The following is a 25,737-nucleotide window of genomic DNA, read 5'->3' on the forward strand; positions in this document are numbered from 1 at the left end:
GAGGGAGGGGGAGAGGAGTGGGGGGAGGGGGAGAAGAGTGGGGGGAGGGGGAGGGAAATGGGAGGCTGGGAGGAGGCGGAAACTTTTTTTTCTTATTCTCAATAAAAAGAAAATTTGCCAAAACAATCATTTTTTGAAAACACTGAACCCAAGATGTTTAGCCCTTTTCTGATAGTCAACATGGAGTAAAACTTACTCAAGCAAGGGGACATTGTGATCATCAATCATGATTCTGCGGACCCTGTAGTGGAAGTGCTTAGGGTCATAAGCTCTCTCGCCTAAAATAAATAATACATGTCATTTATGCGTGGTCACATAGCAAACAATAAAATTATAAATGGATTTAAAGTCTCAAATAGAAAATTTCTTATCTATCTTCAAGAGTCATCTTCTGTTTGTTCTAAAAACAATCTTTTCAGAGTTGCAAAAAAAAATAAGTTTGGTGATATTTCATCTCAGACACTAAACTCAAGTTGTAAAGGCGGCTTCAACTTTAGCTTTCTAGTGCCTCCTCAGCACATCGTGGTGGGTGTTAGAAACCACAGAACAGAGACAAACATAGCTGGTGGAGATGTTGGCTCCTGAAAATGGTCATTAATTTACAGGCATTGAACAAATCACCAGGGATAGGGTGGTAAACTGAGGTATAATATTTCCAAAGGGTTGCCTTTTTGTTTTTGTCTTACCCAGGGCTCTCTCTTTATAACAAACTATTCCATGTAGGTTAGAGTGCAGACTTGCTAATGTTTACACCTTTAACATAACCTAGAAGGAACTAAAGATTTTCTGAACTTAAGAACAGATAGCCTCTAACATGGTTCATCTTGGCTCTGCCTGTTCCACCCTTCTAGGCTTGCCTCTGCCTCCCTCCCAGGGTGCTTTGTGCTTGGTGAGCTAATGTTCCTACAACATGAAGCCAATACCAGATGGGAAGTTTTGCTCTGACTCTCTGCCACTAAATACTTACAAATAAATAAAACGTAGGAGAGGAGTCAGCAAAACTAATCTGTTCTCTATCCACAGAAACAGAAAAGTGAGCCGTATACATACTGCAGAGATTGTAGACTTGATAGTGGTCTGGATGCTTGGTGTCAAGGAACCGCACAACCTCCTGAAGAAAGACAGACACAAACGTTATATATCCAGTGCCATACAGAAGTAAGTAGGGAACTTACTAGGAGTAACCAAAAATGGCTACTATTATTTTACCTGCTTCTCATTGGCATCTTCTAGAAAATTCCCTGAATATGAGGCTACAAAGATTTTATATCATATGTATTCCACCAGCAAAGAAGGCTGGGTACTTATATTAGCCTCTTCCCTAACATGAATTGAATGCCCCTTATAAGCTCACATGTTTGAGCAATGGGTCCCAGAGCTGGTGGTGTAATTTGGGAAAGTTGTGGAACTTTAGGAAGCTGAGTTTATTGAGGGAAGTGGGTTACTGGGAAAAAGTATTGAGGCTTTATATTCTAGTCACATGCTCATTCTCTCCTTTCTGAGAGTGGTTACAATGTGACCATAAAAGAAATTCTCCATGATACATGAGAATAAAAAAACTAAATGTACAGAATACAGAACAAGAAAGAATATTAAAAGCTGTAAGGAGAAAAGACCAAGTACCATATAAAATCAGATCTATTAGAACAATACCTGACTTGAAATGCCAGAAGGGCCTGGATGAATGTTCTACAAACTCTAAGAGACATAGATGCCAGCCCAGACTACTACCATACACCACAAAACTATCAATCACAATAGACAGAGGAAGAAAAGCACCTGTGACAAAGCCAAACATAAATATTATCTGTCTACAAATGCAGCTCTACAGAAGATACTAGAAGGAAACCTTCACCCTGAAGACGTTTCAAAAGGTTCCACAAAACAAACCTGGGATTATCTTACCCGTGTTTACACATAGTGTTTCTGTAGGGAACTTTTAATCTAAAAATATTGTAACTGGGTGGTGGTGGCTCATGCCTTTAATCCCAGCACTTGCGAGGCCAGCCTGGTTTACATAGCTAGTTCCAGCATGGCTAGGGCTGATGCAGAGAAACCTTATCTCAAAAAAAAATTTTTTTTTAAATATTGTAATGAGGCATAATGTTAGATTCCACTCTATTTGCATCACACACCACATAACTGGACTTTATTAAGCCTTTGGAAATACTTCTATGCATTTCAAATAAGTTAAACTTTCATTGTTTTGAATGTTTTAGATTGCCACATAATACAACATTCTAAATTTTGAGGATCTTGCGGTTTTTTTTGGTCATCATAGTATAGACCACAAACGAAAGAAGATAGTAGGATTTAAGCTTCAAAGAGGTTGTGATGAGCCATCTTTATGTTTCATCTTTATCATATAGCTGCTGCCCTTCAGGCAGTAGTCCAGTCTTGATGACTTCTAATTGTGTTGACATGGCTTTACTCCAAGAGCAGAGGTTTTCAAACAAGGACGCACTGGTGTAGAATACAAATCTGGATTCTGTTTTTATAAATTATTTGGACTTCTGACTATTTTTTCTCTGTTGCATTTGCTATTTCCACATCAAAGAAGATTGCTATTTTGATTTTCTTTCCTTACAGGACCCATGAATTTGTCCTCTGCTAAATATGCTTGTCTTTCTGCTAGGATACTGACATGTGAAAGGGGCGTGATAACAGTCCTATGAGGAAGTTAAAGATGATAACTGGCCTTCGACAGGGACAGACTTTACTGGAGGCTCTCTTCCAGATACAAAGGAATGTACCTCAGGATAGCAGAACATTTAATGCAGACCAAAAAACAAAACAAAACAAAACAAAACAGCGATTAAAATTGCTTTTTAATCACATGGCTAGAAATTGCATAGAAAGTTTACATTATCTTACATCTTCCAGATATATCATTATTTTAATTTAGGAGTGCATGTCTACCAAAAGAAAGTTTGTAATAAATTTCTTTTCATGTTATAGAAATTGTTTATTAAAAGAAAAAAGAATAACCTTGAGTTTGGGTTATTTCATTTACCTAAATATGAAGAACTCCAATTATGAAAAATCAAATATACATATTAAAACATTTATATTATTTACTCCATATGTGGAACATTTTGAGTTCTGTTTTTTTTTCAGAGTTGATTAACTCAAGTATGTTTTGTTTTCAAATGAGATTTCATTAACTTCTTTCCCCACCACATAAAATTGCTCTTTTACAAAAACCACAATAATTGTGTTGGCCTAATGCTTTGGGTCTTATAGATGTTTTTAAAATGTGAAACCTTTTTATCAAAATAGCATTTGTCATATCTTTTCTACTGATATAAAATTTTGAATATAATTACATAGCAAATAAAAGTTAAGGTTGCTCATGTCTATTATAGCTCTGTGACCCACTTATTGGTACCGGTTTTCTGTATTAGTTCCTTTTTCATTGTTGTGACCAAATACCTGACAAGAAACAGCCTTAGGGAGAAAGGGGTTTTGTTTGTTTGCTTTGGCTTATTGTCCATATACAGAAACATGGCATTAAGTGTGGTTCTTCAAAGAGAGTGGGCAGGAGGTGGGTAGGTTATCAAGCCCCCAAATCTTGATTCAGTGATCCTCTTCCTTCTGCAAGGCACCAAGTAATAAAGGTTCCAAAATTGTCCATAATAGCACCATCAGCTGGAGAACAAATATTCAAACACATGATCCTATGAAGTATATGTTGCAGCAAATACACAGTGTATACATAGACATAATAATAATAATAATAATAATAATAGCTAGTTCTACATGGAAAAGATACATGCAGCCAGGTGGTGATGGTACATGCCTTTATTCCCAGTGCCTAGGAGGCAGAGACAGGCAAATATCTGTGAGTTCGAGGCTAGCATGGTCTATAAAAGCTAGTGGAACAGGTCCTAAAGCTACAGACAAATGCTGTCTTGGAAAAAAAAAGAAAAAGATGCTGCATACATGCTTAGGTTTCAGATGTATTTTTGAATCCCTTTGCACTTTATTCAGTGTCAAAAACTGATCTTAAGAATTTTACTCAACAGCATTCATTCATTTTTCCTAAAATAGTAGCAAAGAATCCCTTAAAGGATACTTTGTTGATTTTCACTGATGGCTCATCTAATGGAAAAGCTGCTTATGTAGTCAATGGAAAAGGACACGTGATACAGACAGAAGCAGCTTCAGCTCAAATAGTTGAGCTGCGAGCTGTAGTTCTGATATTTAAGAATTTTGATAATAAGGATTTCAATTTATATACTGATAGCCGGTATATTTATGAGGCATTACAAATCTTGGAAACTGTGTCATATATAGAAACTAGTAATGAACAAGTTAAGAAACCTGGCTCTAGAGAATTTCCCAGGAATCCACAAGGCTGACTCCAGCTAAGACCCTAAGCAACAGAGGAGAGGTGGCCTAAGATTGATTTGCCCTGTAATCAGACTGATGAATATCTTAAATATCACCATAGAACCTTCGTCCAGCAACTGATGGAAACAGAGGCAGACAACCACGCTGGAACACTGGACTGAGCTCCCAAAGTCCTGCTGAAGAGTGGGAAGAATGAGAATATGAGCAAAAAGGTCAAGACCATGATGGGTTCACCCACTGAAACAGTTTACCTGAGCTAATGGGAGCTCACCAACTCCAGCTGGGCTGGGAAGGAACCAGCATTGGACCAAACTAATCCCTCTGAATGTGGCTGACAGTTGTATGGCTGGGCAGACTGAGGGGACACTTGGTGTGGCACCAGGATTTATCTTTACTGCTTGTACTGGCTTTTTGGGAACCTATTCTCTTTGGATGGATACCTTGCTCAGCCTAGATACAGTAGGGAGGGCCCTGGACCTTCCACAAAGCAATGTGCCTTATCCTCTCTTAGGATTGGATGGGGGTGGGGTGGAAGGGTGTGTGGACAGAATGGGAGGAGGGGAGGGAGTGGGAACTTGGATTGGTATTTTTAAAAAATCTAATAGATTAAAAATAAATAAAAAACAAAAGCAAAAGAGTATGCAGGTCTGGCCTATAATCCCAGAACTCGGGAGGCAGACACAGGTGGATTCCTTTGAATTCAAGGCCAGCCTGGTTTACAGAGTGAGTTCCAGGATAGGTTCCAAAAGATACACAGAAAAAGCCTGTCTTGAAAAATCAAAAAAGATATACCACGAACAGATGCAATAAGCGAGATAAAAGCCAGTTATCTTGACAAGTGTGTAATCCCAGTATTCAGAAGGCAAGAGAAGATGGTTAGTTCCATGTCAATTTGGACTAGAAAATGAGACTATGATTTAAAATATATATATATATATGTGTGTGTGTGTGTGTGTGTGTGTGTGTGTGTGTGTATGTGTGCGCATTTCCTTCCATTCCACCAAAAGAAAGAAAAAGGAAATATTGATGTATCCATTATTGGTTGTTTCTTGAAAAGTCATACAATCCAGCAATCAAGATCTTGCTGTTTACCTGACTAAACTGAACAACATATGCCTATATACATTCTGCATTCAAATATTTACAGTTTCATTTATAATCACTCTAAACAAAAGAGGTATCCATAAAGGTTTTCAATAGATTGATGCATTAACGAACTATAGTGTTGTCTATGCAAGGGATCACTCTTCAGCAACAAAAAGAAGTGAGCAGTCAATTTATTTAATGGTAAAAGGACTTCTGGGTGAAATGTAGAAGGTAACATGAAAATATAGAAATATTTATAACTGTGTGAAGCAGTAGGGAAAAACGTTGACTTTAATTGTCATCAATCAAAAAATGCCTGGCAATATATGGTGTCTTATGATGCTATTCCCCTTGATGGCTCAATTTATCGTAATAAATGGTACACGTGTATCAGAAGAAAGTAGCTGAGAAGATTTTAGGACTTTGGGTAAAGTACATGTGGCCTTTCTCAGTGGCTGAGCCACTGTGTACCTGACCTCGTCCAGATTCCCCAGAATGATTATTCCAGACTCTCCCCTTTCTAGACCATACCCATCCTTAGGGTAGATGCCACATGTACTCTATGGCCTGCTGACCTCTCTGCTGTTGGTCAGAGGCTACACTACATCCTAGGCCTTTAACTGTAGAAGCTACCCTCATGGCCACAGACACTTTGTAAAGGAGTCTCTGTGCAATTGCACCTTAAGCTTTATTGTGTACCTGAAATTGGACTGACTGGTGCATGGAAACCTTTTCCCAAATTGTACTGTGTTTTAAATATGCTGATAATGAACCACCTGAGATAGACTCCCTCCAGTCTGATCCAGGCTGACAAAGTCAATCTGCACCCAGTTTTCATTCTTCTCTCATTGAGAGGCTCACTTCTCTGCCTGGATAACTCCCCCCCCCCATATGCCAACACATCCTGAACATCCCTTTCTCTTTAAGGATTAAGGCGACCACAAGGCTACCATCCACGATATCATTTTTTATTAGTTACCCTTGAGTTAAAATGACATCCTGTACAAGATGCACAGTTGCTATGAAGCATGTGACCAAGTCCATCAGCTGCTCAAATAGCAGTTTAGATTAGAGTTTGCTTTCTGGGTGAAGTACATAGTTGATGGAGGATTCCCCTCTGTATACCATTGGTTAATGAAAAAGAAGCTGCTTTCAGCCAATGGCTTCACAGAATGTATCCAGGCTAGAAAAGATATATATAGAGAGAGAGTAGGTTGAGTTGAGGAGAAGCCATGTAGCCACCACTGGGAACAGACACCTCTGCTGGAGCCCACCAAAACTTTGTCAGTAGGCCACGACTTCGTGGTGATGCACAGATTGATGGAGATGGGTTAATTTACAATAGAAGAGCAAGCTAGCAACATACTTACATGGTTGACCAAGCAGTGATTTAAATAATATAGTTTCTGTGTGATTATTATGGAAGTCTGGGTGGCTGAGAAATGAACACACAATCTCCCCCAACACATAGTCATTTAAACAGAAGATAGGCTTTTTTGGTAGCTTATGTCTTGTGCATTTTGTAAAAATAGATAGTCTTTAGAAGGCTTATTAAAATAGTAAAGAAGTCAATGACTATTAATCAACACCCCAAGGAGGTATCAATTCAAAACTGATAGAAAACACTAGTTTAGAGCTCACTTAAGCAATGTTTTTGCTTTGAATTTAAAAGAAGATCTGGGTTTTTGTTTTAGCAAAAATCCAGCTAATATTAAATATGGTTAAATTGAGACCACATTTATTGAAAGAAAGTCAATCTGCTCAATTTAAGCAAACTATAATTAATTAAAATTTACCAGCTTAATCTATTGAAAAACAATATCTACCAAAAATATGTTTATTATATGGGCATATTATTTGTGTTTTAATAAATAAAGTTTGTCTGAAGGTCAGTGCAAAGCAGCCACACTAGTCAGCCACACAGGCCAGACAGTGGCTGTACACCGCTAGTCTCAGCACCAAAGAGGAATATAAGGTGGGATGAGACAGGAATGCACTCTCTTTCAGTCTGAAGATTCATTGAGGTGAGAGCTCTCTAGTGGCTTGGCTGTTTTGCTTTTCTGATCTCCAGTTTGAACCCCAATATCTGTCTCTGAGTTTTTATTTGTGCTACAGTGTGTTACCCATAAATCTTAATTATGGCAATTTTATAGGTGAATTAAATATGACTGAACAAGCGTCACTGATATTTTTATATTTGTTGCATGTAGATGAACACGAAACATATTTATTAGCCTAAACTTAATTATTTTCAAATTCACATATTGAAATTCATATGATATAGTGACCTAAAAGGCTCATCCCTGATGACTAGCTTTCATGGTGACCAGAATGTGCTGCACAAGCTTCCAAAGGAGAAAAGCAACCAATCGATCTACTCACCCGTGGCCAACGTGGCCTGACAACCTTCACAGTGCACTAGTGGCACCCACACCTTGATGACAGCCAACGGCTCTCCAATTAGACGTGAGACCCTCTCAACAAGAAGGAAACCTAGTCAGGGTTAGTGAAGCTGTGGGTCTTGGAGGAGAACATACAACTGCCACTTTACTAAACCAACTGAATCCCTAACTACATTACCAACGCTTGTGCTTATACGCAGAGATAAGTGTAGCCCTCACCTCTTTTCAAGGAAACATCACTTTGAACAGCATGCGGAGATCATTACAGAAAAACACAATGAATCAAAATGCTAAATGGTGGTGCACAGTCCCAACCGACATATCAACAATACAACTTCTGTACCTAAGGTTCAGGAATCAGGACCAGGGAGTTTGCTAGGAGATGGTGTCTCCTAAGAATGTTGGAAGCTATACACATACAGTCTCGCCAACATGAATGAGCTAAACAAGAACAAGAATAAACATGCTCACGTGGCTACAATTTTCTCTAGAAACAATAAAAACCTCACAGACAAGAGCTTATCTGTGACTAAAGGAGAACATCTCATTCTGGTGCATTTAACCAAATGTCTTCTCAGAAAACCTTTAAAAATATTTTCCTATTTCTATTGACAGGAATTGTATTTTATCAGTTGTTTGAATGTTATTTTTTGGTAAATTTTGACAATTTTTTATATCTTTTGATAAGTAGTCAATAATGAGATCTCAACAAAAATGACTCTATGAGTTTGTGAGAAAATGATCTGAATGGCCAGTTCGTATGTCATTCTTCAGCTGTACTTGTTTATATTTATAATTTTGAAATTCTTACAGTATGAATTTTGTATAGTGTATTCATTGACTTTGTCATGTGGTATATAAGTGTATGCTTTCTTTATGTAATTGACAGTATTTTCTATATAGTGATAAATGCTGATGCTATTTTCTTTTAAAAGAATTACTGTTATAATACAATATTGGGTGAATATGAATAATTTATTCTGAAAATAAAATCCAGTCAAAATGTACAATATAATTCCACTTATGTGAAATTGAGGAAATAATGATGACATGATTCAAAATAAAGATTATATCTAGTATGTTACAATACTGACAAAAAGAAGTTAAGTAAGGCTTAATTCCTTGATAAGGTATACATAACATAAGATCAATTCAAGTTAATGTATACTTTAATAAATATACAAGAAGGTATAAATATGGATATACTCATGAGTGACCTAATGACATTTTATTTATTTTTCATAAATTCATACAGTATATATTCTATTTTATACTTTTCCACCCTCCAACTCCATCTAGATCCTCCCTCTTCACTACCTACCCAACTTCATGTTCTACATTTCCATTTTTTTATAAAGATTTATTTATTTGTTATGTATACAGTGTTCTGACTGCATGTTTAACCACCTGCCAGAACAGGGCATCAGATTCGGTTATAGATGACTGTGAGCCATGATGTGGTTGCTGGGAATTGAACTCAGGACCTCTGGAAGATCAGTCAGTGTTTCCAGTCATGTTTCCAGTTCCTATTTTTAAAAAATCAAAGACAAAAGAGAAAAGCTACTAGAAAACATGAATTCTGGTTTGTGTTGGCCAACTACTCAGAGCACAGGGCATGCCTGAGAGGGTGACTGTCACTTGAAGTAAACTGATAATTCCTTTTCCCAGAATCTTGGCCAGTGTTGGGAATTTATGCCCACATCCCTTCCTTTGCATTGGTTTTGTCTGGCTTGAGTCTGTGGAGATCTGTGTATGCTGTCACAGTCTCTGAGTTCATACACGCATCTTCACTGTCGTGTCTGGAAAATGCTGTTTCTTTAACTCACCAGACCCCAAGGACACTTTTAACTAGCTAAATTTAACTTTTACTGATGAATTAAAACATAAAAGTTAGACATATTAATGGAATATGATTAGTTTGATCCATAGTGAAATATTTAACTTAGGCCAAACATCTACCTCACTGAACATTATCATTTCTTCAGCACAGACATTCACAGAGCATCTACTCCTGCTCACCCATTGGCCAACCTTTCCTTTGTGATGCTTCCTGCTTTCTCTCCTCAGTTTCTGGCAAACACCATGATGCTATCAACTCCAGTGAGAGCAACATTTGTCTATTGGTGCCTGCCTTACTCATTTAAAACGATATTCCCAGTTCTATTTGTATAATTGAAAAGACAGGATTTCACTCTTTTTATGGCTAGCTAGTATCCAATTGTATTATTTTCATCACTCACTCTTTTGTTCATGGAAACAACCATTTCCTCCGTTGTTTAAGAACAATGTTGCAGTAAACACAGCAGGGCAGACAGACTCTGATACACTGAATTCATTTTTTAGTTGAAATACCTACTGCTGATATTACCTGAACTCATTGTAATTCTATTTTGCATTTCTTAGGCACTTTCATAGGGTTTTCTAAAATGATTGTAAAAGTTTAGATTCCTGCCAATAATTCAAGAGTCTTCTTTTACATCTTTGTCAGTATTATTGTTTTTTTATTTGTAATTGCCATTCCTAATGAAATTGGCACTATTTAATCATATCTTTTACTGGCAACTCTTTGATAATTAGTATGCTGCCAATATTTCATATACCTGTCTGCCATATTTCCTATTAAAAGAACTGTCTGGGAAAAGTGGCATTTTAATCAATGATGAACAGCTTATGCAACTATGATGTACCCAATGATCCTTTAGCTATCTTGTTTAAGTACACATCACAAAGCTCACATAATAACAAAATAACACAATGAAACATATTATATCATTAAGTAACACAAGACTGCACTTTGAGATACATATGCATATATATCAATAAAAGTATAATTACACACATATGTAATCTGTATATATGTACATGTATGTATATTTGTGAAATTAAACTTTTATTGAGGTAAATTAGACACTAATATACATACATATAAGGTAACTTTTTAAGCAATTACTTTCAGTTGGAAATTCATAGACCCTAGCTGTGCTGGCTAGTTTATGTCAGCTAGACACAGCTAGATTAGACTCACTTGGAAAGAGGAGACTTCATTAAGAAAACGCCCCAGTCAGGCCTGTGGGTGAGTGTGTGGTGCATGCTCTTACACAGTGATTCATATAGGAAGGCTCAGTCTACTGTGGGTGGGGCCATCTCTGTTCAGGTGATCCTGCGGTATAAAAAAACGTAAGCTGAGCAAGCCTTCAAGAGCAAGCCAGTAAGCAGCCCTCCTTTGTGGACTCTGCATCAACTTTTGCCTCCAGGTTCCTGCCTTGAGTTCCTGCCCTGATTTACCTATATGGTGGATCATCCTCTTTTCCCCTGAGTTCATGGCAATAGAAACACTAACAGTAACATTGAACATTTGCATAGATCAAATTGATTTAGTCATTGAAAGATGTCCAAAGCAATATTTCTTCACTATAATTTGCAAACTCAATATATAAATACACATTTTAAAGGAGCTCGAATGAAGTTAACCTACATGGGTGGACAATATTCATCTCAGAAAACAGAGGCCATTAAATGACAATCTTCTCCCCAAACACAGGAGACTTCCTTATGAGTTAATGGTCATGAAGACCCAACAGACCCCCTCCAATACAAAACAACATAATGTGGGTATTGCTTTTGCTCTTGGTTACCCATTACAACTAGATGATGCGATTCATTGCTGAAAACAGCACACATGTTGGTTGAAAGACACAGAGAAATAAATTTGAAACTGACTAGGAATCTTCCCCCTGAGGGCTAGCTTTAATAGATGTGGGAAACAAAGCATTGCTGTGGGATAAAAGACATCGATGATATTATTCAACACTGGATCCTGCATAGTATAATGTTGACCTACTAGGCAAAGTGTACAACAGGAGTGTTGACTGTTACGGGGCAATCATTTAATTTTTGTGGGATTTGAGGCCTACTCTACAGTAGGTTAATCATGCCTAGTACTGTAAAGCTGGGCAAAAGCTCATGGTTAGGAAGGAAACAGGTCCAACTGGGAAACCTACTATTATTTTGCCAAATTAATGTTGTCAAACTGCCTTCTAAATATTTATATTTATATACAAAGATTTGTGTTGCTTTCCATCTTTATCAGCAATGACTCATAACTGGTCAGAGTGTTGAAAATAAGTGACTGCAATTCTCATCCCTGAATGGGACATCTGTATGATCCCTCCTGACACACAGACACAGACACACAAACACACACACCTCAGGAAACAACATGGAAGGGAGGACAGAAAGAAAGAGTTGGAGGTTCTCGCTATTACAAATCATGCTGCTATGAACATAGATGAACAAATCTTTTGTAGTGTGATAGGGCATCTCTTGGGTATATTCCCAAGAGTGGTATTGCTGGGTCCAGGGGTAGGTTGTTCCTATTTTCCTGAGAAATCGCCACACTGCTTTCCATAGTGGTTGCACAAGATTGCATTCCCACCAGCAATGGATGAGTGTTCACCTTACTCCACAACCTCTCCATCAAAGGCTATCATTGGTGTTTTTGATGTTAGCCATTCTGACAGGTGTAAGATGGTATCTCAAAGTTGTTTGGATTTTCATTTCCCTGATAGCTAAGGAAGTTGAACATGACCTTCAGTATCTTTTGGCCATTTGAACTTCTTCTGTTGAGTATTCTCTGTTAAGTTCAGTACTCAATTTTTTAATTGGGTTAATTAAAGTTTTAAAGTCTAGTTTCTTGAGTTCTTTATATATTTTGGACATCAGACCTTTGTCTGTTGTGGGGTTGGTGAAGATCTTCTCCCATTCAGTAGGATGCCTTTTTGTCTTAATGACAGTGTCCTTTGCATTATAGAAGCTTCTCAGTTTTAGGAGGTCCCATTTATTCAATGTTCCCCTTATTGTCTGTGCTACTGGGGTTATATGTAGGAAGTTGTCTCCTGTGCCCATGTGTTGTAGACTACTTCCCACTTTCTCTTCTATCAGGTTCAGTGTGGTCAGATTTATATTGAGGTCTTTAATCCATTTGGACTTGAGTTTCATGCATGTGATAGATATGGGTTTATTTTCATTCTTCTACAAGTTGACATCCAGTTTTGCCAGCACCATTTGTTGAAGATGCTTTCTTTCTTCCATTGTATAATTTTAGCTCCTTTGTTGAAAATCAGGTGTTCATAGGATTGTGGATTAATATCCAGTTCTTCAATTTGATTCTATTGGTCAACCTCTCTGTTTTTATGCCAATACCAAGCTGTTTTCATTACTGTAGCTCTGTAATAGAGTTTGAAGTCAGGGATGGTAATGCCTCCAGAGGTACTTCTTTATTATATAGAATTGTTTTGGCTATCCCGGGTTTTTTGTTTTTCCATATAAAGTTGATTATTGTTCTCTCAAAGTCTGTGAAGAATTTTGTTGGGATTTTGATGGGGATTGCGTTGAATTTATAGATTGCCTTTGGTAGAATTGCCATAGAATTTACTATGTTGTTCCTACCTATCCAAGAGCATGGGATAGCCAGAACCTGGAAACAACCTAGATGCCCCTCAATGGAAGAATGGATAAAGTGTGGAGTATATACTCAGTGGTAAAAAACAATGACATCTTGAATTTTGCATGCAAATGGATGGAAATAGAAAACACTATATATATGAGATATCCCAGACCCAAAAAGATGAATATGGTATGTACTCACTCACTAGTGGACTCTAGCCATGAACAAAGGACATTAAGCCTATAGTTGACAAGCCCAGAGAAGCCAAATAACAAAGTGGACCCAAAGAAAAACATATATAGATCCTCCTGGAAATTGGAAGCAAAACAAGATCGCTGGGCAAAAGGTGGGAGCATGGGTGTGGGTGTAGAGGTGGGGATGAGGTTGATGGAAGGGGAGGGGGAGAGGGAAGGGAGAAGGGAAAGACTGGAGAGAGCTTGGGGGAGTGGGATGGTTGAGATGGAGGAAGGGCAGATATAGGAGCAGGGAAGAAGATATCTACATTAAGGGATCCATTTTAGGACTGGCAAGAGACTTGGCTCTAGAGGGGATCCCAGGTGTCTATAGGGATGTCCCCAGCTAGGTCATTGGGCATCAGAGCAGAAGGTGCCTGAACTGGCCTTGCCCCACTATCACACTGATGAATATCTTGCATATCACCATAGAACCTTTGCCCGACAATGGATGGGGATAGAGACAGAGACCCACATTGGAGCACTGGACTGAGCTCCCAAGGTCCAGTTGAAAGGCACAAGGAGGGAGAAGACGAGCAAGGAAGTCAGGACCACGAGGGGTTTGTCCATCCACTGACACAGTGTGCCTGTTCTAATGGGAGCTCATGAAATCCAGGGGTACTGGGTCTGAACGAGCATGTGACCAAACTGGACTCTCTGAAAGTGGCTGACAATGGGGCTGACTGAGAAGCCATTGATTGATAAAGGCACTGGGACCTGTTTTTACTGCATGTTCTGGTCTTTTGGGACCCTAGTCTATAAGGACGCACAGCTTCTGAGGCCTGGATGTATGGGGGAGGGCCTTGGACTTCCCACAGGGCAGGGTTTCCTGCTCTCTCTCAAGCAGGGAGGGGGAAGGAGGAGGGTGAGTGTGGGAGCGGGAGGGGAATGGGAGGAGGGGAAGAAGTGTAAATTCTTTTAATGGAAAAATCAATCAATCAATAAATAAAAAGATAAAGAAAGGAAGAGTTGGGAATGCAGAGGAGCCGTGAAAAGCTTTTATTCGGGACATGATGTCTTAGTTCATACTAGCCGTGGCTGTCAGCGTCACGTCAAGCCAGTCAACACCAGCATGGGGGTGGAGCGCAGTGGGCTTCCCTGATAGCTGAGGAACCCCGGAAGTTAGTGACTGCTTGGGGAGAGTCAGTTTTGAGGGTGTAGCTTCTGATCCTTTGCACATGCTCTAGTGCATGGCCACACACCATGTACAAATAAGGAGAACGGACAGGATGTGGTGGGTTATAAAATATGGAAAAGAAGAGGACACGAAGTTGGGAGGGGCATGAGCTGGCAGGAATTCTGGGAGGCTTAGAGGGGGAAGTGGGGTTAGACAATCAAAATACATTGCATACATATATGAAATTCTCAAAGGATAAATTAGCTAATGATTTTTTAAAGAATATATATTTTATTTATATCATTTTTTATTTCTTCCTAACAAAATAATCACAATTCTTTTCAGATCCTCCCATCAAGAGATACAACTTATTTTCTATTCCTTTCATCAAGTCTGGCTTTGTAATTTACTTGTTTTAATAGAATGGCAGAGGCAACCATATCACACTAGGCTTGGTCATGTGTCCTAAGTGGGTTTGCAGTCTCTTTTGACTGCTGTTTTTGTAACCTCTGCCATTGCCTTTATGTGAAAAAAAGCTGAACTTTGGCCTGCTTGTGTTGATCAGAAAAATCTTATTTTAAGAACAATATATATAGAGGGGGGGGGGAGACCTAGCTAAGCTATTGAGGACAGGTAAATCTCAGATGGCTCAGTAGTTTCTCACAGATGCAAGAGTTTCCCGCTGAGAAAATCAGTTCCATCTTGGTTCACTAGAACCACCCAGCTTAACTCTTAAGCCACAGTATCATGAGTTTAAGAAATACTGGTTAGGGCTGGAGAGACGGCTCAGCCATTAAAGGCTCACAACCAACAATACACAAAATCGCGCTTTCAAGCCAGTAAAATTTTAGAATAGTTTATAAATAGAAAAAGCAAATTGATGCCAATCAGTCAGAGTTTTGACTTAAAGAATAGCATTTAGAAGTATATCAACATGGTTAGTATTGAGCAGTGAGCACTGGCTAAGGCAGCCTTACCTTAATTGGATTTCTATAGAAAGACTGCCATCCAGATGACGGAAATGACATGGCAATAATACGCTCTGCAAGTCAAAGTAATTGCTATGATGAGTATCATAATAGAGAAGAGAAAACATACAAAAATTTCAACTACATATAGCAAAACTCCTTTTTTTAAAAAGAAAAAATAAAGACAACATTTGGAATAGAATAATAACACGTTCTCTGAATAATCAGAATGATTTACTATATTAAATTACTCGATATAATAATAACCATTAAATGGGCACAGTGATCCTAAGACTCAATTGGTTCATCTATCGACCACAGATTTCTATAGGGCTAAGTCTGAAGCTTCCTCAGTATCAGTAAAATTTCTTTAACAAACCAAAGAAGACAGCTTGAACTCCAGTAAGTGCAGTAACTTCCAGAGAACTTTCCAGGCATGTGTCTCAGGAAATCTGAGAACAACAGAGTAGAAACCTCAGTTTCTGGAGTTGTAAGGAGACTGGAAATTCTCCTGGGGTCCTTGGAACCATGGTTAACTACCTGAGCTGAATAAATAAAAGCCTACTAAGACTATAACCCATCCCACCTCCTGTACTGGTTTTAAGTGACATAAGTAGATATTCCCATTACCATGGTCACACTGCCACAATGGCATGTGTGCTCCCAGATAAAGAATCCTTTGAAATAACATTGCAGTAATCAAAAGAAAATGCAGCATCTACTAGTCACACACAAAATGCCCAATTTTTATAAACAATATGAACAGGTAGATTTCACAAACCAGTAACATAAGTGAGGTCCAGGTCAAACCCATCCTTCATGTATCGTCTTTTGTTTCCTGAAACCTGAATTGGAAAGTCATAAAGTTTTAAACATAGATCATCAGAAAAAAATAACAAAATATACAAATCTACCACCTGAAACTCAGAACAAATGTGTGCTGCCACTCACCAGCCGCCTCAGCAACTTTTCAAGGTCTCTTTTTTGATGAGCCAGTTGCAAAATTCGTATCAGAATAAAAAGCCGCAGCGGTCGAAATACAATTCCCAATCTAAGTAAATTTATACATAAAAATTTAAGTACTCATTTTTTTTGCTGGAAAAAACCAGAATATTTGGTTACTGTGTGTTAAGTTTAACACTCATTCATTCATTTTTGCTGGTGCTGCGGGCCAAGGCCATGGCCCTGTGCATGCTTGGCAAGTTGCTCTATACTGAGGCATGCTTCTAGTTCTGTTTTCAGTTTGGAACAGTGGTCCTTGGCCAGGGCAGCGTTCTTTTACTCCCATGTAGAAGATAATTGTCATTGTCTAGAGACACTTTTGATTGTCATATTATGTGGGTGTGTTGCTACTATATTAAGCAGATATGGGATAGGTTCCCTAATAAATGTTTCATCATGAATGACATCCTTTGCCAGAATTATTTGACCTAAAATGTCAATAATGTTAAGTTTAGAAAAGACAAACTCAGAATTTGTGGTTTAACACCATTTTTCTTTCTTCCCCCTGTTCTGTGAGTGCTCATCAAAACACTGCCTGTGATATTAATATCAGTAAATAAAGAATCACACCAGAAAATAGACTCAAATATTAGCCACATAAGCTCACTGTTGTTTCTCCTACCATGTAAACACCAAGGTAGAGAGCTACTGCTCTAAAAACTGGGTATTTAATTTGTTTTTTTTATTAAATATTTATTTATTTATTATGTATACAATATTCTGTCTGTGTGTATGTCTGCAGGCCAGAAGAGGGCACCAGACCCCATTACAGATGGTTGTGAGCCACCATGTGGATGCCAGGAATTGAACTCAGGACCTTTGGAAGAGCAGGCAATGCTCTTAACTGCTGAGCCATCTCTCCAGCCCTGGGTATTTAATTTGAAGCCATGTGAACAAGGCACCATGAAGAGCTCTGTAAAGTTCTTCAAAGCATGGGGCATGGAGTGAAGGGGTGGCTCTGCAGTTAAGAGCACTTACTCTTGCAGAGGACATGTCTAGTTCCCAGCACCCAGGCGACAGCTCACAACCATCTGCAATTCCAGTTCCAGGGGATCGAGTTCTCTTCTCTGGTCTCTGTAGGCACTGATGATGTATGGTGCACACACACACACACACACACACACACACACACACACACACACACACATATATTTATGCATGCAAAACACCCAAACAAATAAGATAAAAAAGAACAAGTGTTTTTAAAAACGATAAAAAATAAAGCATAGGGTAACAGGTTCTAGAGCCCCTAATTCATTGATTACGGTGTCAACTGAGAGGTTGCTCAGGTTACTTCCAATATACAACACATTTAGTTGAATCCTAGATTGAAGTCCTAGGATGTTGGGGTACAGAAAGAAACCAGTTATTTAACAAATGATTAAAACTGCCCCTGTGATCTTTACACACACATTTACTGTTCTACATTGCCACAGTAAAAAAAGAGGGGGTAAGTGGGAGAGAAAAGAAAAAAGGAGGGGGAAAGTTGGGGACCATGAGGGAAGGGAAAGAAGAGAACCCTTCTAATAGACCCTAACAATTCGGACTTTGCCAGAGTCGTCTCATTCCTAGTACAACTGCCCTGCAAAACTTCCTGTCTGTGGCTGCCCACATTACCTCCTGGTTTCTTGCTATGCTTGTTATACTTTAGAGATATTAACTGGAGTCACTCAAATTATATACATGTTAAATAATCTCTTGGTTACAGGGAAATCCCCGGACTGCAATACTTTATATCTAAGGTATTTGTTATTGAAGCGAAAATGGGAATTTATGAAATTACATTACGTTTTGAAGTTAAAGTTGATATAAGAGGAGTCAAGTCTAGTTTTTCCCCTTTGTATTTTTTATTCAGTTAAAGATTGTTGGTGTGTATATCCTCAACAGACCCCTAAATACCAACATGTTTAATTTCAAAGTACATGGAAATTTATACGAACACTTATTTGTAGACGACTTATCTGGAACAGTCAAGAGAGAGTTCAGTCAAAATAGTAAATAAAACCATGGGAAATGCAACAAATCAAAGGAAGCAAACAACTCAAAAAACATAAAAGTAGTAGTTTTGAGAGGTAAACAATATGTTTCATACATTGGGACATCTCTAAGAAACTTCTTCTCATAGAACATGACAGCCATGGCGATGAGCAGAGTCACACCAGTAACAACGGCGTCGAGGGTGTTCAGTAAGTCAGAGAAGTAATGTTGTCTCCTGGAGCAGAGAGATGGGAAAGTTATCTGACTCATCTCCATGAGGAACTCTGTCTTCAGCCCTATCAGTAGTCCTGGGATTCTAACCACTTACTGGCTCCTGGTCCCCACTCTGTCACCTGCATATAATTATGTTCCAAGCACAAGTGTCTTCTGGGTGTGTACGCTGGCTGGAGCTGAGACTGGTCAATAAATTTTGAGAGTTACCACCTATGATGGGGTAGAGGTGGCCAAGCTGTTCATGCTTCTGTATGTAACTGCAATAAACTTGTTAATTCACCAAAATAAAAAGAGTCCTGTCTTAATCTGTTCAAAATGTATTATCAAAACTACTGAAGTAGTGGAAACATACATCAGTATAGAGTTTTCAAGTGGTAAAGCATCTATCCCCCCCTCATCTATCACGTCTCTATCATCTGTTTATTATCTATCACCTGTCTATCTATCATCTATCTATCTATCTATCTATCTATCTATCTATCTATCATCTATCTATAGTGTCAAGATAGCAATTCATAATTGATAAGAGACAGAAGTAAACCACTGAGCAAGAGGCGAGAACTTCCTTCTCCTTTGTAGGTAGAGTATAGACAATATGCATTGCTGGTGAGCAGATGAAGCTGAATAAGGAGTATAGAGAAACTGGGAATGAGAAAGTATAAAAGAAACGTATATAAGGAGAGGGTTCCATTATTTCAAACTCAGGATCTGGCTTTGTATGAATCCTGGTGTTTCAATGAACAAATATAGTCTGTCCAGGTCAAAAAGAGACTTCCTTTCTTCATATGTGATTACTGGTATTCTAGAGAAAATTTCTTCTGATTTTGAGATAGCATCTATTTTTAGATGGGTGTTTTTCAATTGTCTTAGTTATGATTTATATTGCTGCAATGAAATATATGACCAAAACATAAGTTGGGGAAGAAGGGTTTATTTGACTTACACTTCCACACTGATGTTTATCACTAAAGGAAAACAGGACAAATATTCAAGCAGAGCAGGAACCTGGATGCAGGAGCTGATGCAGAGGTCATGGAGGGTAGCTGCTTATTGGCGTGCTCCCCTTGGCTTGCTCAGCCTTCTCTCCTATAGAACTCAGAACCACAATCACTAGTTGAGAAAATGCCCTATGCATCTTATGGATGCATTTCTGAATTGAGGTTCTGTCCTTTCAGATGAGTTTTGTTTATGTGTCTGTTTTGAGGTCTGAGTTCCATAGGGTTCCTTGGAGGACTATCAGTGAGGGATTATTTACAGAAGCATAAACACCTTAGCAATGATGAAAATAGTGAGAGCCCTTTTTCTCAGACTCTGGGAAACTGAGCAGTGGAGAACTATACTTAGCTCAAAAAAGTACATGAGGATAAAAATCCTCTTAGGAAATGAGAGAAATTGCACTCTGAGACGACCTGAGAATAAAATGAAACTAGAGAATCTAGTCCCTGACTCCCAGAGCAATATAACCACAAAGTATGGCTAATCCGTCCACCTGCTTAGAAAACCATGGTCTGTTTTACTGTGATTTTGTTGATGGAAAGAATTTGCTTCTGAACTCTTCTGCATTGTAATATAATTGACATTTTTATTTATGTTGAAATATGAATTATTTGTGATGTATTCTTTTTGTTCTGTTTTTGTTTTTTGAGAGAGGGTTTCTCTGTGTAGCTTTGGAGCCTGTCTCTGCCTCCCAAGGGCTGGAATCAAAGGCCTGCATCACCACAGCCCAGCCATGTGACTTATTCTTTAGTGTGTCATCATATTTTATTTGGAATTCAAGTCAATCAATATAAATATTGTAGTAGTTTGAATGTGCTTGGCCCCTATAACCTCAGGGAGTGACACCAGTAGGAAGTGTGGCTTTGTTGGAGTGGGTGTAGCCCTGTTGAAGGAAGTGTGGCTTTGTTGGAGTGGGTGTAGCCCTGTTGAAGGAAGTGTGGTTTTGTTGGAGTGGGTGTGGCCTTGTTGAAGGAAGTGTGGCTTTGTTGAAGGAAACAGTCACTGTAGTTGCAGGTTTTGAGGTTTTCTATCCTCAGGAAACTGCCCAGTGTTGCAATCGACTTCCTACTGCCTACAAGCCAAGATGCAGCCAGTACTACATCTGCCTGCATGCTGCCAGGCTCCCAACAATGATGATAGTGGACTGAACATCTGAAGCTGAAACTGAGCCACCCAAATCAAATGCTGTCTTTATAAGAGTTACTGCTGTCATAGTGTCTCACAGCAATAAACCCTGAGATAGAAGTTGATACAAGAGACTGGGATATTGCGGGAATAGGACTGACCGTGTTTTGTTTAGAAAAATATGGACTTTGGGAGTTTGGGTTAGGAAAGCAATGGAATGCTTTAAGCTCTGCTTAATAGACCATACGATCATGGAAGACAGTGTTTCTGAACATGATTTGATGAACTGTGGTGATCAAGAAGTTTCAGAGGAGAAGAATGTTTATATGTGGCCTAGACTGGTCTTGTGATACTTCAGTGAAGAAAGTGGCTGACTTTTGCCTTTGTCTGAAGAGTCTGCCTGAAGCTAAAGTGAAGTGGTTTGGATTAATTCCTTTGGCCAAAGAAATCTCAAAATCTCAACCTGGTATAGACACTGTTACGTGGTTATTTGTGGTAACTCTAATAAAGTTTTATAATTAAAAGGAGCAAGCTGATCAGGGTAGTTTACAAAATGTAAATTTTGAGGAGAGAAAGACCATTAGAAAGTACAATCAAGATAAATGGCTGGAGAGATGGCTCTGTGGTTAAGAGTACTGACTGCTCTTCCAGAGGACCCAGGTTCAATTCCTACCACCCACATGGCAGTTAACAGCTGTCTGTAACTCCAAGATCTGACACTCTTAGATAGACATACATGCAGGCAAAGCACCAATGCAAATAAAATAAAAATAAATTTAAAGATAAATGGATTAAGAAATGCCATAAACAGAGTGATGACCTCAGGGCAAGATCCCACCGAGCTGAATTTTCAACTTGTAAAAAGGAACTAGAAAAAAGTTTAGAGCCAGGAGTGGTGGGACAAGCCTTTATTCTCAGCACTGGGAAGGCAGAGGCTGGCTGATCTAGAGATCCAGTTTCAGGACAGCCAATCTTAGGCAGTGAAGAACAGAAAGCTGGTAAAAATGTAATTGAATGAGGAAGCTATGTTCCAGGCCTAGCAAGCAGAAAAACTTGTCAGCTTCCACCATGTGGTACTAACTTTAGAGTTAAGGGTAGAAGAAATGGGTTTCGTAATGTGCCGCCACACCCGATGAAAACCATTGAGGCCAGGCAAGTTTTAACATTGTCACTGAATGGAGACCTAGAGAGGCCATTTTATGAAGCTATGAAGTTGAAGCCTGGATTTCCCTGGAGACCCCAAGATGTTGGAGATGCGAGAGTTGTGTGGAGCTGCTGTCAGGGAGTGGAACCAGCCCAAGAGAAAGAAGTGTGCTGCAGTCAACAAAGCTGGATGGAGTTGGGGATCTGAAGATCATTTTGACATCAGACATGAAGATGCAGAATTTGGAATTTTTCCTGCTTGTTTTCTTTCTTGCTTTGGTCCAGCATTTCCTCAGTATGCTACCTTCCCTATATTTGGGGATGATAATGCATATCCTGTGCCATTATGCATATCCTGCTGCAAGTATGTGATCATTTTTAATTTTAGTTTTATAAGTGATTACAGTTAAGAGATTGAATGAATCTTAGAGGAGACTTTGAACTTTGGACTTTTAAACATTGTTGAGACTGTGACAGACTATGGTAAGTTAGACTAAATGAATTTTGCATTATGAAATTGTTACAATTTTATGGATGCCAGGGATTGAAATGTGGTAGTTTAAATGTAATTTGATTCCCATAACCTCATAGGTAGTGGCACTATTAGGGGATATGGCTTTATAGGAGTAGGTATGACCTTGTTGAAGGAAGTATGTCACTGTGGGGGCAGGCTTTGAGAATTCCTATGCTCGGGACATTTCCCATTGTTTCAGTCAACTTCCTGTTACCTACAAGCCAAGATATAGCCAGCACCATGTCTGCCTGCATGCTGCCATGTTCACCAACATGATGATAATGGACTGAACCTCTGAAACTAAGTAAGCCACTCCAATTAAACATTTTCTTTATAAGAGTTACTGTGGTCATGGTGTCTCTTCACAACAACAAAAACCCTAACTAAGACAATCACATACATGTTCCTTTTATTCATGAATGTAGAGACGCAATTGAGAAAATCATCTGCAGGGCATTGTTGTAGAACAGAGGTACAATGACAGCACCGACAAAGCTGCTCTACATAAAGCTGACTCGAGCTTATTGCTTTTCTGTGGAACAAACCTATGAGGAGAATCACTTTGATGGAGAACCCATTTTGTTGAGCTGACATGACAATTCTTACAGGATACTTCTTATATCATTGCAAAAATTGTCTTTATGCTTCAAAAAAATAAGTAAAATCACACTTACCCTTCTATATATACTCGAAGAAGAACATCCACAAGGAAAAACAAAGCAATAGCAAAAGAAACTGAACTATATTCCAGAGGAATATAAAATATGTTTTTATTAAGATGTAGATCTATAGCCACAAGAAATATGTCCAGAAAGATCAGCATAATTTCAAATATTCTAAAACAAACAGAGAGAGTGAAGGTTCTGCCTCCATAGTGACACAATATTAAAGTCAATGCTCAGATGCACCCAAAAATTCTTATTTAGAGCTAAACTGTCCTGTTACAGAAAGAACAATGCTGCTTTAGAGTCTTAAGAAAATGTTCAGTTTTCACACAATAAAAGCAGTGATTAAAATCTGCACCAAGCCCCTCCACACTTCCTACAGCAGGGATGTCAGTTGAACACTCTAAGCTAGAACAACAAATCTAAATTAAAGTCATAAGCTTCTCAGTGTAAACCCTTTAAATGCACAGAATTTATAAGGACTTTTTACAAATTTCTCATAATAAATGAAAACACATTAGTCCAAATAAGTTTAACTTTAGCAACAAAAAGAAGTGAAAGCATGAATAACATATTCCCTTTAAAACACACTTTCACCGGTAAATACATGATTACATATGCACGGGTTCCCACATGGATCTTGCACACAGAGCAGATACATGAGAAAGAATTCAATTTCATAAATATTGAATGATTGATTCAACTCTTAACTGTCCCAGACTTTTCCTTGCAGTCTCAAAAAACATATAAGATGATTATTTTCCTAAATTACAAAAATGAATCAACTCAACTTTAAAGTATACTTTTTAAAACCTACCAATACAATTAAAATATTGCTAACTTGGGAGTTGGCAAAATAGTTCAGTAGTAAAACACCTGCCACTTATGCTTGAATTCCCCAGTTCCATCCACAGCGTCTATGCAAAAGTAGGGTACAGGGCAGTGCAGCTCCTGTAATCTCATTCCTAGGCAGGTAGAGACAGGAGAATCTTGGGAAATCATTGGCCAGTCAGCATAGCCTAAGTGAGCAACATGTATAATGAGAGACCATATTTACAAAACAATAAGATGACAAGACATTGAAGAAGATACCCAATGTTGAGATGTGGATACACATACATCTGTACTCACACATCTGTACAAATAAGAACACCATACACATACAAAATTAATTTTAAAGAAAATGATTACATTGCATAAATCTTTGTAATCATGTATCAAATAATTAAATAATAAAATATTTCTGTAATTGAGTAATTTGGGGTGTATAAAGCATTTACATAACATTTAGCTTATAATTACAGAATTTAAAATTGTATTCTTTCCTATTTGTACATTTATAATCAGACAAAAACTAGTATGTAACTATTTACATTTGAACAAAGGTTATTCCATTGTACTTCATACTGCTTAGTCTTAACTAAACTTGCAAGATAGATTAGATTACATTAAATGTGGATACATGAACTAATTAGCAACACATAGATGCAAAAATTCTTTTATTTTGTTCTCTCTTATTTTTTCAGGTCCCTTTTTATTAATTTTTTAAACATAAATGTCAAAAATATTTACTTCCATTTCAAGACCCTCACCCCTCACATACCTGAAGGCAACTGATGATACAAGGAAATAGGCTATTTCCTTAATTGTGTTCCTATAAAAGTTAGGAAAATTAAATCAATCACATATTCCTCCTAACATGTATTATGAACTTAGAAAAACAAAATCCTTTATAAGTATAAATTTTACATAATATTCCTCATAATATGTATACCAAAATGTCCTATGCTAGTAATTAAAATATTTGTGCTTTTTTGTGTTTCTAGCTAGAATACATGTGAATAAAACACCTTGCATTGGATATTTAGTAACATATCTTGGCATGGAAAGCTCCAACTCCAGCTTTAAGGAGACATTGAGCTTGGGAACAGCCAATTAAAGCATCATGGATGGGGATGGAGAAGGCTGGCTGTTTAAAAAGGATTCCAGTGTCCGCTCTTCTATCAGCAAATCATCAGACTTGGAGATACCTCAGTGTCCTAGCAACAAAATAATGGTTTTCTTCTTAAAAATACAAATTAAAGCCAGGTGGTATTGGTGCATACCACCTCTTGGGAAGCAGAGGCTGAAAGATCTCTGTGAGTTCAAGGCCAGTGTGGTTTAAAGAGCAAGTTCTAGGACAGTTGGGGCAGTTACACAGAGAAACCCTGTCTAGAAACAACAAAGAAACAACAACAATAACTAAAGGAGGACTCCCAAACTCTTTCTTTAAAGCTGGTATTTTTCTAATATCCATGCCAGGTAAATATACAACAAAACTATAGACAGATACTCCTTACAAACATAGATACAAAGATCCCCAGTAAGGTATTAGCACACTGAATAAAAACACATATTACAAAAGCATTCTCCATGATAAAGTTGGCTTAATCCTGGAAATGCAGTATTGGTTCAATATACATAAGGCAATAAGTAT

The 25,737-nt window shown here is 38.2% G+C and overlaps 1 protein-coding gene across 2 annotated transcripts in view; it reads right to left on the reverse strand.

Moving 5' to 3' along the window:
* The window catches only part of LOC126488882 (phosphatidylinositol 3,4,5-trisphosphate 3-phosphatase TPTE2), a 60,012-nt gene extending 35,505 nt beyond the window's left edge, over positions 1-24,507 (reverse strand). Inside the window, exons 1-7 of one of the 2 annotated variants that reach the window (XM_050122675.1) lie at positions 23,271-24,507; positions 18,700-18,819; positions 16,557-16,656; positions 16,387-16,450; positions 15,615-15,679; positions 1,051-1,111; positions 197-278 (exon numbers count right to left, since the gene is read on the reverse strand). In XM_050122675.1, coding sequence (XP_049978632.1) covers positions 197-278; positions 1,051-1,111; positions 15,615-15,679; positions 16,387-16,450; positions 16,557-16,656; positions 18,700-18,819; positions 23,271-23,419 — 641 coding nt within the window. In that variant the 5' untranslated portion in view covers positions 23,420-24,507. The remainder of the gene's footprint in view (positions 1-196; positions 279-1,050; positions 1,112-15,614; positions 15,680-16,386; positions 16,451-16,556; positions 16,657-18,699; positions 18,820-23,270) is intronic. The other variant, XM_050122676.1, reaches the window with a different exon arrangement.
* Positions 24,508-25,737: the final 1,230 nt, after the last annotated feature.

Source organism: Alexandromys fortis, unplaced genomic scaffold (assembly GCF_014885135.2).
Source record: "Alexandromys fortis isolate MF-2015 unplaced genomic scaffold, M_Fortis_MF-2015_v1.1 scaffold_209, whole genome shotgun sequence".
In the NCBI taxonomy this organism is placed as follows: domain Eukaryota; kingdom Metazoa; phylum Chordata; class Mammalia; order Rodentia; family Cricetidae; genus Alexandromys; species Alexandromys fortis.